Consider the following 15,428-nt stretch of genomic DNA (forward strand, 5'->3'; position numbering starts at 1 on the left):
TGTTTTATTCATTGGGCTCCTGTTGGCTCTGCTGGGTTTCCGTGGCATTTACGGTTTGCCCTGATCGTTCCCTGCTTGGTCAGACTTCTTTTCCAGTTTTCCACTTTCTGTCAATGGTAATGGAACATTTGTGTGCATATGTGTGTGTGTGTGTGTGTGTGTGTGTGTGTATGTGTGTGTGCGTGTGTGTGCGTGTGTGTGTGTGCATGACTGTGTGTGTGTTTGACTCCCTGTGTGTGTGCAAATGTGGTGGTGAGTTCTAAATATCTGACAATTTAATGCCGTGCATCCCTCCCCCTTCAAACCACAAATATGTATCAAACGCCACCTATTTCCCGTACGGTTGGTTTAGGATAAGTGCTTAATGAATTCTCCCCTTTGGTTTCCACGCAGTGAATACATCTCGCCATCAAACACAATTGGGTTTTGGCCTGTCAGACGCAGTCAGGCTCATGCGCTTATTTCATTATGGGATTCAAATGACTTTGCTGTGGGGAGGGGCGGGACGATGACAGTACTAGGTAGCGTGCAGCCTCGTCGCTGGGACTGGGAGGAGGAGAGGAGAGGGAGAGGAGAGGGAGAGGAACGCGCCCTGTGGGACAGTCTCTGGCCAGGGAGACGTTTGAAGGAAGGAAAGTGGGCACCCGGCAGCCAGAGACGTGAGCTATATTTACCCCGTTGTCTGGGAAAATTGGGTCGTTCAGGTGACCCGTGCTGAACAGATCCACAGGCTCCATCATGAATCATTGGCTGTTTATGAGGCCTGGGGAGCTTAGAGCGCTAGCCTTAGCGGTAGAGTTAGCGTAGCGTGCAGGGAGGACTGGGGAACTCTGCATGCCTTATGATTTATTATAGCATTAGAGCCTCCATATTATTAATATATTATTGCATACAATTATACTGTTATTATTACTGTCTTATTATCACTATTATGGGTCCTCCTAGCTGCAGTGGTAGTAGTTACTTGATGGCTTGTTGTGTAATTTGTGGCTATGGTACAAATAATAATTGAATAGTATCATAGTACACTGTTTTATTCATATTATTACATTTTTATTCACATTATTTGGTCAGGATATGATTAGTCCGGACATTTTTCAGGAGTAGTCAGTGTAAATATTACCTCTCTCACATTTGACTGTCACAAATGTTTTTCCTCTCCTGGCTCCCATTGAAGTGGCTTTGTGGCCGCCGCCTTTGTGTTCGGCACCATGTTCTCATGAACGCTGCGGAAATCTTCAATCTCCACCATCTCTCCTCTCCTCCCGCTTCCTCGCCCCAAGAACATGACATGAAAATCTCCGCAACAGCATCGAAAAGATCAGGTGTTGGTGTTAGCGGCCAGACGAGAGAGAGTGGAGAGAGAAAGAGAGAGAGAGAGTGGGGAGACATGGAGAGAAAAAGAGAGAGAGAGAGAGAGGGAGAGAGAGAGAAGGAGAGGTGTTCAGGTTACAAATGAAAGTTACAGGCCCCAGCTTTCGCTGCTATTAGCATTAACCCCTGGCCAGCAGCAGTACAGGTCATTTATTATGAAGCTCGCTGGATGAATACCTCTGGGACAAGGCAACAACACAAGGCCCATTTATTTCCCACACAGACTAATTAAAGCCACAACAGCATTTCTGTCTCACCAACAAACATCCCGACTATTATTTATTTATTTTCTTTAAAAAAAAAAAAAAAAAAGGGATGGAGTTGGCTTGGGTGAGGATGGGGAACACTGTTGTGGTAGATAAGATGGTCTCCATCATAAAGTATTTAATATTCAGCACTGTGAAGAAACTGTGCCCAACTGTGATCTTTCTTTCTTCTCTGGGTCTGCCATCTGTCATCAATTGTCATCAATTTAATTAACCAGATTGGGGCTTTTAATAATTAATACAGCAATACTGTTATTGCAGAGGAAAGGTAATGGCTGCACATTAGCAGTCATAATGCCCGCTAAACTGGCGGAGAGGAGAGGGGATATTTATAGAAGGCCGCGCTAGCTCCGGGGAGAAGAGTTAGTATCCCTGCGAGGGAAATAAAGCTGGGAGCTTGACACTGTATTAGAGCGATTAATGCAGGAGGGGGTTTTCGCTTCATCTTCAAAGGGAGGCGCGTTTTCTTCGCCGGGCGCTAACCTTCCCTCTGAATGCCGAAATCCTCAAAGTGGCAGGATAAGTTGAGCGCAGGAAGAGAAGGAGGGAGGGAAGAGAGAGGGAAGGAGAGAGAGAGAAAACGGCAAGTGAGGTGGGGATGGGCGTCGGTTAGCGAGGTTAAAATGCTGTATCATTGTTCCACAGCCTGAGGGTGCGTGTGTGCATGTGTATGAACAAGTGTGTCTACGCTGTGTGTGTGTGTGTGTGTGTGTGTGTGTGTGTGTGTGTGTGTGTGTGTGTGTGTGTATCTCTGTGTGAATGTCTTTGTGTGTGTATGTGTGAGCGTATTCATCTGTGTGTATGTGTGTGTATGTGTATGTGTGTGTGTGTGTGTGTGTGTGTGTATGTGTGTGTGTGTGTGTGTGTGTATGTGTTGTACCTCTGTCTGTGTGTGTGTACCTGGCCCAGTGTTGCTTCTCTCTCATTTTCTCTCTCTTCCTCTCTCTCCCTCTCTCTCCTTCTCTCTCTGCCCCCTTTCTCTCTCTCTCTCTCTCTCTCTCTCTCTCTCTCTCTCTCTCTCTCTCTCTCTCTCTCTCCTGGTAGCCTTCTTATCATTGTCCTCACCCTTAGCGGGCTGCTGACTCACGGTGCCCTGATCTAATTAGATGACCACCTCTCCGTGCCCCGGGCCGGCACCGGTCACATCTTAAATCCTGATGTCTGAGCGGAGTGGACAGGCCTTTAGCACACCCAGAAGAGATGAGGAGAGAGGAGAGGGAGGGAGGGGTGGAGAAAAAAACACGAGTACTGAAGATCAAAATGGATGGCCAGTTTTTCGGGGGGTCTTTTTTTTTTGGTCTAAACTGTTCAAAGAAAAACACTTGAAGCAGCAGGTTTGTGTGCGTGTGCGTGTGCGTGTGCGTGTGTGTGTGTGTGTGTGTGTGTGTGTGTGTGTGTGTTTGCTGGCGTGCTCATCGGAGGCCTGTGCTCACCAGGCCCTGGGTAATGCGCTCTCTCACTCCAGGTAATTCTCGCTCCCCGCCTCAGTACAGGCTGCCAATTGTGCCCCACTGTCTGTGACTTCATCGCTGTGTGAAGCCAAACGTGACAGCGTATAAACAGTCCATCTCCGCCCCCCTCGCTGCGGTTAAACGGAGGGATGAACGCCCCCCACTCACACACACACACACACACACACACACACACACACACTCCTCCCTCCCGAAGAAGGCCCTCTCTTCCGCGGAGTGCCAACCAACTCCTAATTGCGAGCGTAGCGGAAAGGGAAAGCTGAGCTGCGGGCGTTTAGCTGCACGCTATAATTCTTACTGGCACAGAGCATTCACAGAGAGAGACCAGCAGCCGCCCGGTGCTCCTCCACAACACGCCTCTTTCTTACGCTGACACTAATGACAGGGAGGGAGATAGTGGATCGCCTCTCCCCCAGCCCCCCAAACTCAACCCCAACACTGTCCCCCTCAATGTGGTTAAACAGGGGGATAAACGTGTGTCGTCCACCCCCCCGACACACACACGCACACACACACACACACACACACACACACACACACACACACACACGCACACACACACACACACACACACACACACACACACACACACACACACCCTTCCTGTGCAATCTGCCTCCTGGCCTCTCACCGACATGCACGGTTTCGGCTGCCCCACTTTTAAGCAACTACTGCCGAAGCTGTTCATTGCGCAATCCCATTATGCCTTCATGTAATTGTTTTGGGAAGTGCATACTGTGTGTGTGTGTGTGTAAGTGTGTGTTTACTTACTTACTAATGTTACCTTTGGGGGTTTGTTTTTCCTTGTGTGTTCACAGCCACGTCCAATGGCTCTATGGAAGGCCTGGAGAACCGCGAGGGAGGAGTGTGTAAGACCCGTGCCATGAAGGTCATCATGAAGGTCGGACAAGGTAATTACGACGCCCTAACCGGGGCCGCCACCCTGTCCCTGGGCCCGACCGCTCCAATCGCTACTATCCTTCTCCTCTTTTCTTTTCTTCTGTTCTCTCGTCCGCTCGATCGTTTCCTCGCCCAGCACCTGCGTTTCCCGTGAAACGCAGTGCCCCCGAGCACGAGAGTGTGTCGATGGAAATTGAATTAGAGCGCAAGAGATTCCAGCCGGTACACGTGTAGCGTGGCTAACACAACAAACGTGCAGAGTGTGGTGGGGGCTGGGGGGGGATGGCTGTTCAGAGCTAATCGTTAATCAGATGGAATTATGGGAAGGAGAGCGAAAGTGTTTATGGAATAAACGTTTTTTTTTTTTTTTTGCGCATCACCATGCCCAGTACCATCATGGGCTGTCTGAGTTAATGTGACACAGTAACCAGGAAACAACATCTGCATAGCATGACTGCTTAATTGCATGTTTGGATCTGGCTCGGAAATGTGAAAAACAGACCTGTGTGCAAGTGTGTGTGTCTGTGTGTGTGTATGTCTGCACACCCACACATACCCACACATGCCCAAACACACACACACACACACACACACACACACATTCATATGTGTGTGTATGTGTGTGTAAGTAAAAGTGGAAAGGCAGTGTATGCGGTAATAGGAGCCAGAAGGCCAGTGAGATGGATGACTGATAATGAAGGTTTTGTAGATGAGCACTCGTGACCTAAGTGTAAGAACAGAATTTAACAAGCTCTCGTCCATAAACTTCCAGCCGCCTCCGGCAGACCCCTTTCATTTACAGCCCATTCCATTCTTTCTTTCTCTTTCTCTCTCTCTTTCTCTCTCTCTCTCTCTGTCTGTCTCTTTCTTCCCGTGTGTTATAGACACATAACGTAAAGCGGCAGCGTGGACTCGGCCTGCCCGCAGAATGTCGGCCTTCAGACGTTTAAACGTTAACGCCGGTCATGTTTACAAGCGGCTCCGCTCCTCCGCCATGTTTCTCTTTGACAGGCCTCAGGCCTTTACACGCAGCCTCCACCATTAATAATACATGGGTTCCTCTTCTTATCTTCCTCTAGTCCTCTCTCTGTTCCTCTCTCTCTCTCTCTCTCTCTCTCTCTCTCTCTCTCCCTCTCTCAATCTCTGTCTCTCTCTCCCCCTCTCTCTCTATGCCCCCCCTCTTTCTCTCCCTCTCTCACTCCATCCCTCTCTCCCTCTCCTCTCAGAGTAATTATGCTAAGGTGGAGAGATTGGATCAGTGAAAGCACGCTTTCCATTCCCCTCTGCTGCGTCCTCCTGTAGTGAGGGAGCAGAGGACCTCTGTAATGTCTCTGTGCCTTGTTCTGTCGCTCGCCGCCTGGTTAAAACATTATCGCCCCCCCCCCCCCCCATCCATCCATCCATCCCCCACCCAACGCCACCCTACCCCTACTCCAGTGCTCCCCCCAACCACCCCACCCACCCTTGCCAGGGCACTCACGCCAACTGAACTTCATGTTGCTAGCGGAGCGGGTCTGCCATTATCCCTGCTGCTGTTTTCTGTCTTCTCTCTTTTTTTTATTTCTCCTTGCATTTGTTCCTTCTTGTCTTCCCCTCATTTTCCTGTCTTCTCCCCCCTCGGTCCCTGCCTTGCCTTCTCGTACTTGTCATCTTGGCTTGTCGTCTTGGCTTGTCGTCTGGCAGGGGGATGGCGTTGGGGACATGTAGCTAAATGGGTCAGTGCCCGGAGAGAGGACTGCTTCCCCCACACCACGTACGCTACCCCCACCCTGCTTAGACACACGAGCACGCGCACACATACATACACACACACACACACACACACACACACACACACACACACACACACACACACACACACACACACATAACAGACAAACTGACAGAAGCACTCATACACACACACACACACACACACACACACACACACACACACACACACACGCACACACACACACACAGACACACACACACACTTGTAGATGCACAATGCCCCACAGAGACACACACACACACACTTGTAGACGCACAATGCCCCACAGAGACACACACACACACACACACACTTGTAGATGCACAACGCCCCACAGACACACACACACTTGTAGACGCACAAAGCCCCACAGACACACACACACACACACACACACACACACTTGTAGATACACAATGCCCCACAGACACACACATTACTTCACCCACGCATAAGTAGAATCACGTGCACACATACAGATGCACACAGAACCCCCCCCCCCCCACACACACACACACACACACACACACACTCTTCTCCACTATCACCACTGATGTGTTTCTCCTCAGGGTGAATCATACTACAGGGAATCCGTTGTGAGTTGAGTGTGTTTATTCGTGTGTGTGTTTGTAAAAAAGAGAGGGACTTGTTGTAGATGCGTGTGAGTGTTTGTGTCTGCGCCTGTCTACATGCATTACGGACATGAAGAAAACAATAGCATTGCCTAGAATTTACTTAGAGGTCTGTCATAGTCAGGCCTGTGCAGCCGCTACTGTTGCTGTGGGCTTGCAAATATTTACGAAGACGGGAACAGAGAGAGTGTGTGTGAGAGAGAAAGAGAGAGAGAGAAAGGGGGGAACAAAGGGAAGAACAGAGGATTTGTTCTCCTCCTCCCTCGACAGGCAGATTTGGAACACCTCACAGCTGAAGATGTGACCTCTCTGCTCGTCCTTGCCCTTCACTAAATACCCACAAGCCACCTGGGTGGTGGAAAGAGAAGGCAGGAGACACACACACACACACACAGAATATATATTATATATATATATATATATATATATATATATATATGTAGAGAGAGAGAGAGAGAGAGAGAGGGGAGACCGAAAGAGAGAAAGAGGGGTAGAATTTAGAATTGGATGGAAGTGGAGTATTAGCATCTCATTGCAGTTTCTCCCTCTAGACTACACTCCTACTCCTCCCTCCTACTCCCTCTGCCTCTCTCTCTCTCTCTCTCTCTCTCTCTCTCTCTCTCTCTCTCTCCCTCTCTCCCTCTCTCTGCCTGTACCCCCAGAGGAGACAGCCCACAATAGCGGGAGCAGAGGCCCACGCCCTGCAGGGCAAGCTGAGGGGGACGGCCAGATAAGGGCTGATAGCCGCCCAGCTCCGGAGATCTGATAGCCCTCAGCGGACTCATCAGGCTGGGATTGCAATTACGGCCGCTTGTCTGCTACCCCCCTCCCTCTCTCTCTCTCTCTCTCTCTCTCTCTCTCTCTCTCTCTCTCTCTCTCTCTCTCTCTCTCTCTCTCTCTCTCTCTCTCTCTCTCCCTCCCTCGCTCGCTCGCTCGCTCGCTCGCTCACTCTTTCCGTCTGTCTCACTCTCTTGCTCCCTCTCTCTTTCTCTCTATTTCTCTCTCTTGCTTTTCTGTCTTTTTGGCTGTCTCTCTGTCCCTTTCCACTCTGCTCACTAACACACACACACACACACACACACACACACACACACACACACACACACACACACACATACACGTACACACACACACACACACACACACACACACACACACACACACACACACACACACACACACACACACATACACGTACACACACACACACACACACACACACACACACACACAGACAGCAGCTGCTACTGCAGCAGGCAGAAAAATGCACGCTGTATACACTGACTTCAAACAGGCCGCAAAAGTCCACTAAGCCTGAGCGTAAAAGCTACAAAGCAGCCCTGCTGAAAAACTGGCATATTCATCTCCTCTCCAATACTCCACAGACTGGGATGGGAGCTTTCTTTCTCTCCCTCCCAACTCTCTCTCTCTCTCTCTCTCTCTCTCTCTCTCTCTCTCTCTCTCTCTCTCTCTCTCTTCTCAACTCTCTCTCTCCCACTCCTGTTCTCCTCTTTTCCCTCTCTGTTTCTCTTTCTTATTCTCTCTCTCTGTCTCTCTCCCTCTGTCTTTCTAGGGCTCAGCAAACCTGTCTCTCTCTCTTTCTCCCTCTCTCTCTTTCTCTCTCTCTTGCCTGTCTTTCTGCTCTCAGGGGGAGTGTGGGTCCTGGCAGAAACTGCCGATAAATAAGGCATATTATGGCCTTTTAACCATATGAATAATGAATAACAATAAAAAGTTAATATATAACTGCTTTAACCCCATTCTGCCATGCATGAGTGTGTTCTGTTGCCATAGCATGTGCAAGCTCACTGTGTTCTGTAATCTCTCACTCTCTCTCTCTTACACACACACACATCTCTCTCTCTCTCTCTCTCTCTCTGGCTCTCTTTCTCTCATTCAATCTCGCTCTTATTGCCTCTCACTGCTGTTTGGAGAATGCATTCCATGGCGTGTTTGTTTAAGAGGAGGGAAATATTTAGCTATGAAATGGCTCTTATGATAGCGCGCTGAGATTGTGATGCATTTCGCAGGCACAAGTCCGTGGCTCGCCCTTAAAGCAATCCCTCCTTCGCCCACCCGCCCAACCCCACCACCACCACCACCAATTCCCATCCCACTGACCCCCCCACACCCCCCAACAAGCTGAGCCCAGCAGATGGACGCAGGGGACTTGCCTTGGCGGTCGTTGTTTCCCCCCTTTTCAGATGGAGAGGTTTTCTCCGTATGTCGCAGGGGCTCGCAGAGTGCCGTGTCACACAAATCAAGCCGGCCGCGTGCAGTCATTCATCCGTCCACTCTAATGTACACCGAGGGAGCGGTTGGCCACACTGATGATGTTTTATTTTATGCTCCGTGCGTTTCACTCACCTCCTTATGCAATTACATGTTTTTTTGCGCAAACTGCACAAATCCATACATTAGCGTTTAATGCGGGTCGTATATTATAATAACATCACTTGAAGGACGCTGGTCAGTTTTCGAGTGTCGGCCGCTGATTTTCTAGTGTTTGTCCCTTTCCTTCCTCTCAGCTATCGCCCAGGCCTCCCAGCCCGCTGTACAAAAGTGTTATTATCCTGCTTTTGTCTGATGCCAGATGGAATTGGCTCTTTCTCTCTCTATCTCTTTTTCGCCTTCCATCCCTCCCTCCCTCCCTCTCCTCCCCATCCACCCACACACTCTCTTTCCCTTTTTATTTCTCTCTCCTTCACACTCTTCATGCGCTCTCTCTCTTTGTAGCTCTCTGTGTTTCTGTCTGACACATTCTCTCTATCTCTCTTTTTTTCCTCTCTCCCTCTGTGTATGTAGCTTTCCCTCTCTCTTTCTCTCTCTCTCTCTCTCTCTCATTCCCTCTCTTTTCTTCCATTTATCTTTCTCTCTCACTCTTCCACTGCCCATGTGTTTTTTTTATTTATTTGTTTATTTGTTTACAGTGCTTGTTTGTTTGGGTGAGTTGTTGATGTGTGCTGTGTTGTGCTGGCAGACCCTAACGCCATCCTGCCGGACCCAGTGATGACGGATCTCCCGGGAGTGGAGGGTCCAGACGGCGGCTACAGCCCGCCCAGCCGAGACCCAGACGCAGACAGACCGCCAGACACGGGCAACACGGGTGAGATGGCACACACACACACACACACACACACACACACATTCAGACACAGACAGACACACACACACACTCACAGACACACACACACACACACACACACACACACACACACATTCAGACACAGACAGACACACACACACACTCACAGACACACACACACACACACACACACACACAGACTCATTCAGACACAGACAGACGCGCGCACACACACACACACACACATGCACACACACACACACAGACACAGGCAGGCATGTTCAGACCTATACACACACACTCAAACAGACACATTTAAACACAGCTAATGTATACAGACACAGCTAGTTTATACAGATATATTTTAGGAGATTTATACTCTCGCAAATAAACACACAAGGACACACACACACACACAAACACACACATGCATACACACACACACACATATATACATAAATTCACAGACACATGCACTCCCAAGGCCCTCCTGCACTGCAGGCTCTTTCAGCACAACCCCGAGATCCAAACAGATACAATCACTGATGGAGTCATGAGAGCCCATTAAAATCCCTGTGCTGAGCTCTGTGTGTGTGTGTGTGTGTGTGTGTGTGTGTGTGTCAGAGCAAGGCTAAGGAAGAGACATGTATAAAGGGAAAAGAGGGGAGGAAGTGGAAGAGGGAGGGAGAGATGAGTTGGAGAGAGAGAGAGAGAAATAGAGAGGGAAACTTCTGGCATCCTCTCTGACCATATAAAAAAAACAAAAAAAATTCTCCTCCGCTCACATTTCAGTCACTGGAGTAGTAATTTTTTTGTCAAGGCTCTGTCCATCTAGGCCCAGGGCCAGGAGAGGGGATAAAACAAAATCAGATGTGCAACGGAAAAAAAAAATGAGAACAAAAAAGAGAGAAATCTGCCTTCCCTGCAGATTCGTTTTGTTCCAAGGCCTTTTATTATTTTTTATTTTTTTTTATTTTTTGTTTTTGTCTTATTCAACATTTTGGTTCGTAATATAGCCTTATTTTCCTGCTTCTTGCCCAGTTTGAGAACCTGAACATTGGATTAGACATCAACAGGCAGTGCTTATTGCACTTTCATCCTGAGAATCCGCTCTGAATCTCTGCAGGCAACCAGTAAAATAGATACATTAGCTGCCATACATTACAGCTGACAGGGTTTTATTGCACGTCAAAACATATCTGTGGGTTGTGTTTTTCCAAAAGATCAATTTTCTCCTCCCTCAAAAGCAGTGAATGTTTGTCATATATCACCAACTATCCAGTGCACTGACTGGCCTAATCATTCTTATGCTCTAGTATAGTTCACTCGCAGAACTTGTTCTTTTATGCACTCTTTTCTTTCCATGGGGTCATGGGGTTCATATTCATGGGAAACAAATAATGAATAAAATGCATCTTTATATTTACCTTTGTGCTGTACTGGCAATTTTTGTTGAAGACATGAATAATGATCAAACATTCTCTGATTGTTCAAGTTTCCTCAGTGCTAGAATTGAGGTTTCTTATCTTTCATCTGTTCACGGAGTGAATTATAAAGAACAAGTTATGATTACAGTTACAAATGGAAAAGTAAAGGTTTTCCTCAGTACGGAAAAAAATGAATCTGCTAGCAGTAATGCTAATGTATCTTTACATGCTGATTTGAAGTTTTCTCACAGTATCTATCCTTTCTTTCCTCAGACCTCGGTAACCCTAAGAACCCTAAGACTAGCGGCAGTGACGGTGGTGGAGGTGGTGGTGGAGGTGGAGGTGGCGGCAGCAGAGGCGGAGGTAGCACCAGCAGCACCAGCGAGGGCTTCCTGGGCTCCAAGATCGCCGTCTTTTCGGCCATCGGCGCCGGCTGCGTCATCTTCCTGGTGCTCATCATCTTCCTGGTGGTGCTCCTGATCAAGGTGCGCAAGCGCGGACGCAAGCCGGCCCAGCCGCGGCCCGCCGCCCTCACGCTCAGCACGCTGGCCAGCCCCAAAGGAGCGGGCGGCGTGGGGGTCGTCGGGGGAGCGGGGTCCGAGCCCTCCGACATCATCATCCCGCTACGGACAGAGAACAACTACTGCCCGCACTACGAGAAGGTCAGCGGCGACTACGGACACCCTGTCTACATCGTCCAGGAGATGCCCCCTCAGAGCCCCGCTAACATCTACTACAAGGTGTGATGAAGAGAGAGCGTGTGTGGAGAGGGGGGGGAATGGGGAGGAAACACAGCGGTTTTGTCAGAGAGGGGGGCCCTGTATGTGGAACATTGATGGACAGAAACAAAATGGAGGAAAGAAGGAAGAGGAGGAGAGAGAAAGAGAGAGAGAGAGACATGCGTGCTGTTTTGAAGTTTGCTCAAGGACCTCTGGTGAACCACACTTTCACTTTCTGTTGTAGTTTCTTTGTTTGGTGTTGTTGTTATTGTTTTGTTTTTCTTTGTTTTTTCTTGCTAACAGCCTTGACCCTTCTTGACACTGCAAGGTTGAACAGAGGAACAGAAGTAGAATGGGGGATAAATAAGAGAAGGATGCAAAGAAAGAGAGAGAGAGATGAACCTACAACTTGTGTGTTTATTTTGATGTCTCTTTCTCCACCCAAAGTGTGGTGTTGGAGCCTCCTATGCCCCCCACCCTCTGTGTCCGTAATGTTTGGGGGTGCTGCCTGGTGGCTGGGTTGGGTGGGTAACGGGGTTCAAGGGTTAGGTAGAGGATAAGGAGGGCAGAGGATGATGTTATTCCAAAAAGAGTCACCAGAGGTCTAGCACATGCCATCCAAACCTCCTGGAAGAAAAGTGAACCGCTTCCTGGGTTAGGCTTTTTAAAAACAAAGCAAAACAAAACAAAACAAAAGACGACAAGGAACACAAAGTAGCCTCAAGTCAACATACTGACCAGGATGAAGAAGAGAGAAGAGATAAGAAGAGAGACTGGCTTTTAATCAAATGAAGCCATGGAGTTTCAGGATGCCCCATCCTAAAATGGACCCTCTCGTAGCTCAGGTTACAGGGTGCAGCTAGATGACTGACTCTTGGCATCTATACCCTCCTCACGCCTGCGATGTGATTGCCTTACTGTTTCTCAAGGTCTCACTATTTTTTCCTCACAAAGTATTAGTTTGAAGAAGAAAAAAAAAACGACAAACAGTTGTATTAGGTTATTTTTTCTAAGTATGCGATATCTAATTGTGGACATTTCACTTCTTTCTCTTCATTTTGTACCATCATCATCACTCGTCGTTGTTCCTTGAATGTTTTTTGTCTTTTTTTTCATGATTATTGTTCAAGGAGTTACTCATTATATTTGTGGACGTTTCAACAGATCCTCTCTCACACACACACACAAATACACTTACACAGACACACACACACACACACACACACACACACACACACACACAAACACACACTTACACACACACACACACACACACAAACACACTCACAGAGACATATGCACCCTCACACGTAGACAAAACCATACAGGTCTTTTTGAGGTTTTCAGGTTGGGCCAGACTTCAACCCCCACCTCACACCCCACACCCCTTGCACACCGTGGTATTTATGAGTCAGTGGCTTGCATTTCACAAGGTGTTGCTGACTGCGAGCCCAGACAAGCACGGTCGGCGGTGGGAGAAATGTGTTCGTTCCTGAGAACCCCGCGGCTATGGCTACCACCGCCTGCCCTTCCAGAGTATAGCGAGGGGGGCCGTGATGGGTTATCAGAGCAAGAGTTCCTGGCAGACTTAATGGGTGCCGTTTATTAAATTTTCAGCGCAGGAGGGGCGGTTATGACAGATGACATCGAAAATTAGCATTTGTTAAAGGACACGTCGCACACCAACCAAAACCTGAAACCCGGGATTAAAACAACTCCCCACGAAAGCCTTGCAGATGAAAAAGAAGAAGAAGAAGAAAGACTTCCTAGCTTGCTCACATTTAATACCTGTGTGAAATGTAAGATTATTTTTTAAAGAATACTTTTTAATAAAAGTTGTGTTGTATTTATAATAGTTAATAGTACTATTCTCCTTTTCTGCCAATGTGTATTCAGTTCAGCGAGTGGTTTGGGGTAGTTAGACCCCTGGGACATACCCAGTAGCTCTGTGAGTGGAACTCTTTTTTCTGGCAGACGAAAGAAGTGACACTTTTGACAGTTGCTCAGATTTCTGTATAAGCACTGCGGCGGAGAGGAATTGTTGAGGAAAATGTTTGGCACGTCTCCGAGACACAAAAGACGTCAGAGGAAGAGAGAAAAAAAATTAAATTACAGTAGTCTGACATCTTATCTTTTGAGTGTTAATTGTGAAAAAAATAGCACATTTATCTGTGACAGACATGGCTTTGCAAGAACCACAATCTATTCAAAGGCCTCGTTTATGAGCAAACTGTTTATGACAGAGGGGAAAAAACCCTTTTGATTTAATCATTTTAATTTCTTCAGCACTCAAACCGCTTGTGATAAAAATCACACGCCTGTTGTTGGAAGTTTCTTTGCCAATAAGTTCTTTTTTTTTCTCTCTCCCAGTTTTTTATGTTTTGCCCTAAATATGACCATGTGGTTACTAGGTAACTAAGACGTTATCCGTTGCATCTGAATTTCACGAGCCACTTCAGCTCCTAAGCCGTGCGATTTCATATTCTCATGCACGGCTCAGGAGGAGAGCCCTTGGAGAGATTGTGTTAGTTGTTTTTGGAGGAGCTGAGCTGACAGTAAGGGAGTAGAGTGCCGCATTCGGAGCTCTGACAGGGCAAGAGAGATACCATAGCTCCCCACGCCATGCCAAGCGCGTAAGCCCCAGTCAGATAAGGACAGCTGGCTGCTCTCGTCCTCGCTCGCTCGCGAGGCGGAACGCGAAAAGCGAGTTCCCGTTCGTTCATCGGTCATTTAACGCCGTCGACACGGCACGTGGCCCCTCTCCAAACGCCAGGGGAGACCCCGAGGCTGACAGTAGAACATTTCTGCAGTACCGGGTCAAAGAGAACAGGTCCCCATAGAACCATCGAAACACGTTGAGTCAAATACAAGACAGTGTTTTGAAGACATTTATTTTTTGTTTTGTTTGTTTTGAAAGAATTGACTCGTTTCATGTGTTGTGATCTTTGTTATTAGTAATTAACCACAATCTGGCAAAAAATTGTAAGAATGACACATGTATATATGTGGATACAGTGAAAGTTTTTAAGAGCATAATTTCACTTGAGCCCTGTTTATGAAACAAATATAAAGTCAAGATTTTGTATTGGCGATTGTTTATGTAAATAGTTGTCTTTTTAAATTACATTTTGTATAAATTCTTGCATTTTTGTTTATTTTTTTGCTTTGTTTATCATTGTAGATCAAGACAAATTACAAATACAGAAACACTTTGAGAGGTTGATGCACAATGACTTGGCATGCAGAAAATGAAAGAGTTTTTTGTAAAAGATCACACTCTTGTCCCTCCACTACACTGCAGTCCAAATCAATTGAGTCATTTTCACTTTTTATGACAATAAATTAATATCACATCTATGAAAAACTGATTTCTCTTTACATATCATTTCTCTGTATCACACACCTTTGGCAGTCACCCAGCGATGCACTACGGCTCAACACTGGGACTAAATTAACTGTATGAATGACAACAGCAATATCCATTAATTCTTTCTTTATATTCAGCACTTAGAGATTTTATTATCACCAGGCGTGAATAATTTCATTCTCCTAACAGAGTAACCTGGGCCTCAGATCACATTATATCATGCGGCCTAAGCTTTCAGCATTCAGAGATTTAATTTAATCTTCCTTTCAGTGGTGGCCATTCAGGGAGCCAGACTTTCTGAAAGGAGCCTGGCTTTGGTCTGTGGGGGTGATTGGAGAGTGAATGCCTTTATGCCAGGGGATAAATCACAAAGGTGTTCACACAGGCAGCCATCTCTATGCTATGCCTTTGCCTCCCCAACCCTCCGCACCAC

General features: G+C 47.3%; 1 protein-coding gene across 1 annotated transcript in view; it reads left to right on the top strand.

Moving 5' to 3' along the window:
• LOC143132487 (ephrin-B1-like) overlaps positions 1–14,768 on the top strand; it is a 55,416-nt gene extending 40,648 nt beyond the window's left edge. The window contains exons 3-5 of the mRNA XM_076292041.1: positions 3,931–4,023; positions 9,378–9,503; positions 11,183–14,768. Of these exons, the coding sequence (XP_076148156.1) occupies positions 3,931–4,023; positions 9,378–9,503; positions 11,183–11,655 (692 nt within the window). The 3' untranslated portion in view covers positions 11,656–14,768. The remainder of the gene's footprint in view (positions 1–3,930; positions 4,024–9,377; positions 9,504–11,182) is intronic.
• The last annotated feature ends 660 nt before the right edge of the window (positions 14,769–15,428 follow it).

The sequence above is a fragment of the Alosa pseudoharengus genome, unplaced genomic scaffold (assembly GCF_046254945.1).
Source record: "Alosa pseudoharengus isolate Yale_2024_CS ecotype anadromous, Long Island Sound unplaced genomic scaffold, YU_APseudo_1.1 YU_APseudo_1.1_scf_19, whole genome shotgun sequence".
Lineage (NCBI taxonomy): Eukaryota > Metazoa > Chordata > Actinopteri > Clupeiformes > Clupeidae > Alosa > Alosa pseudoharengus.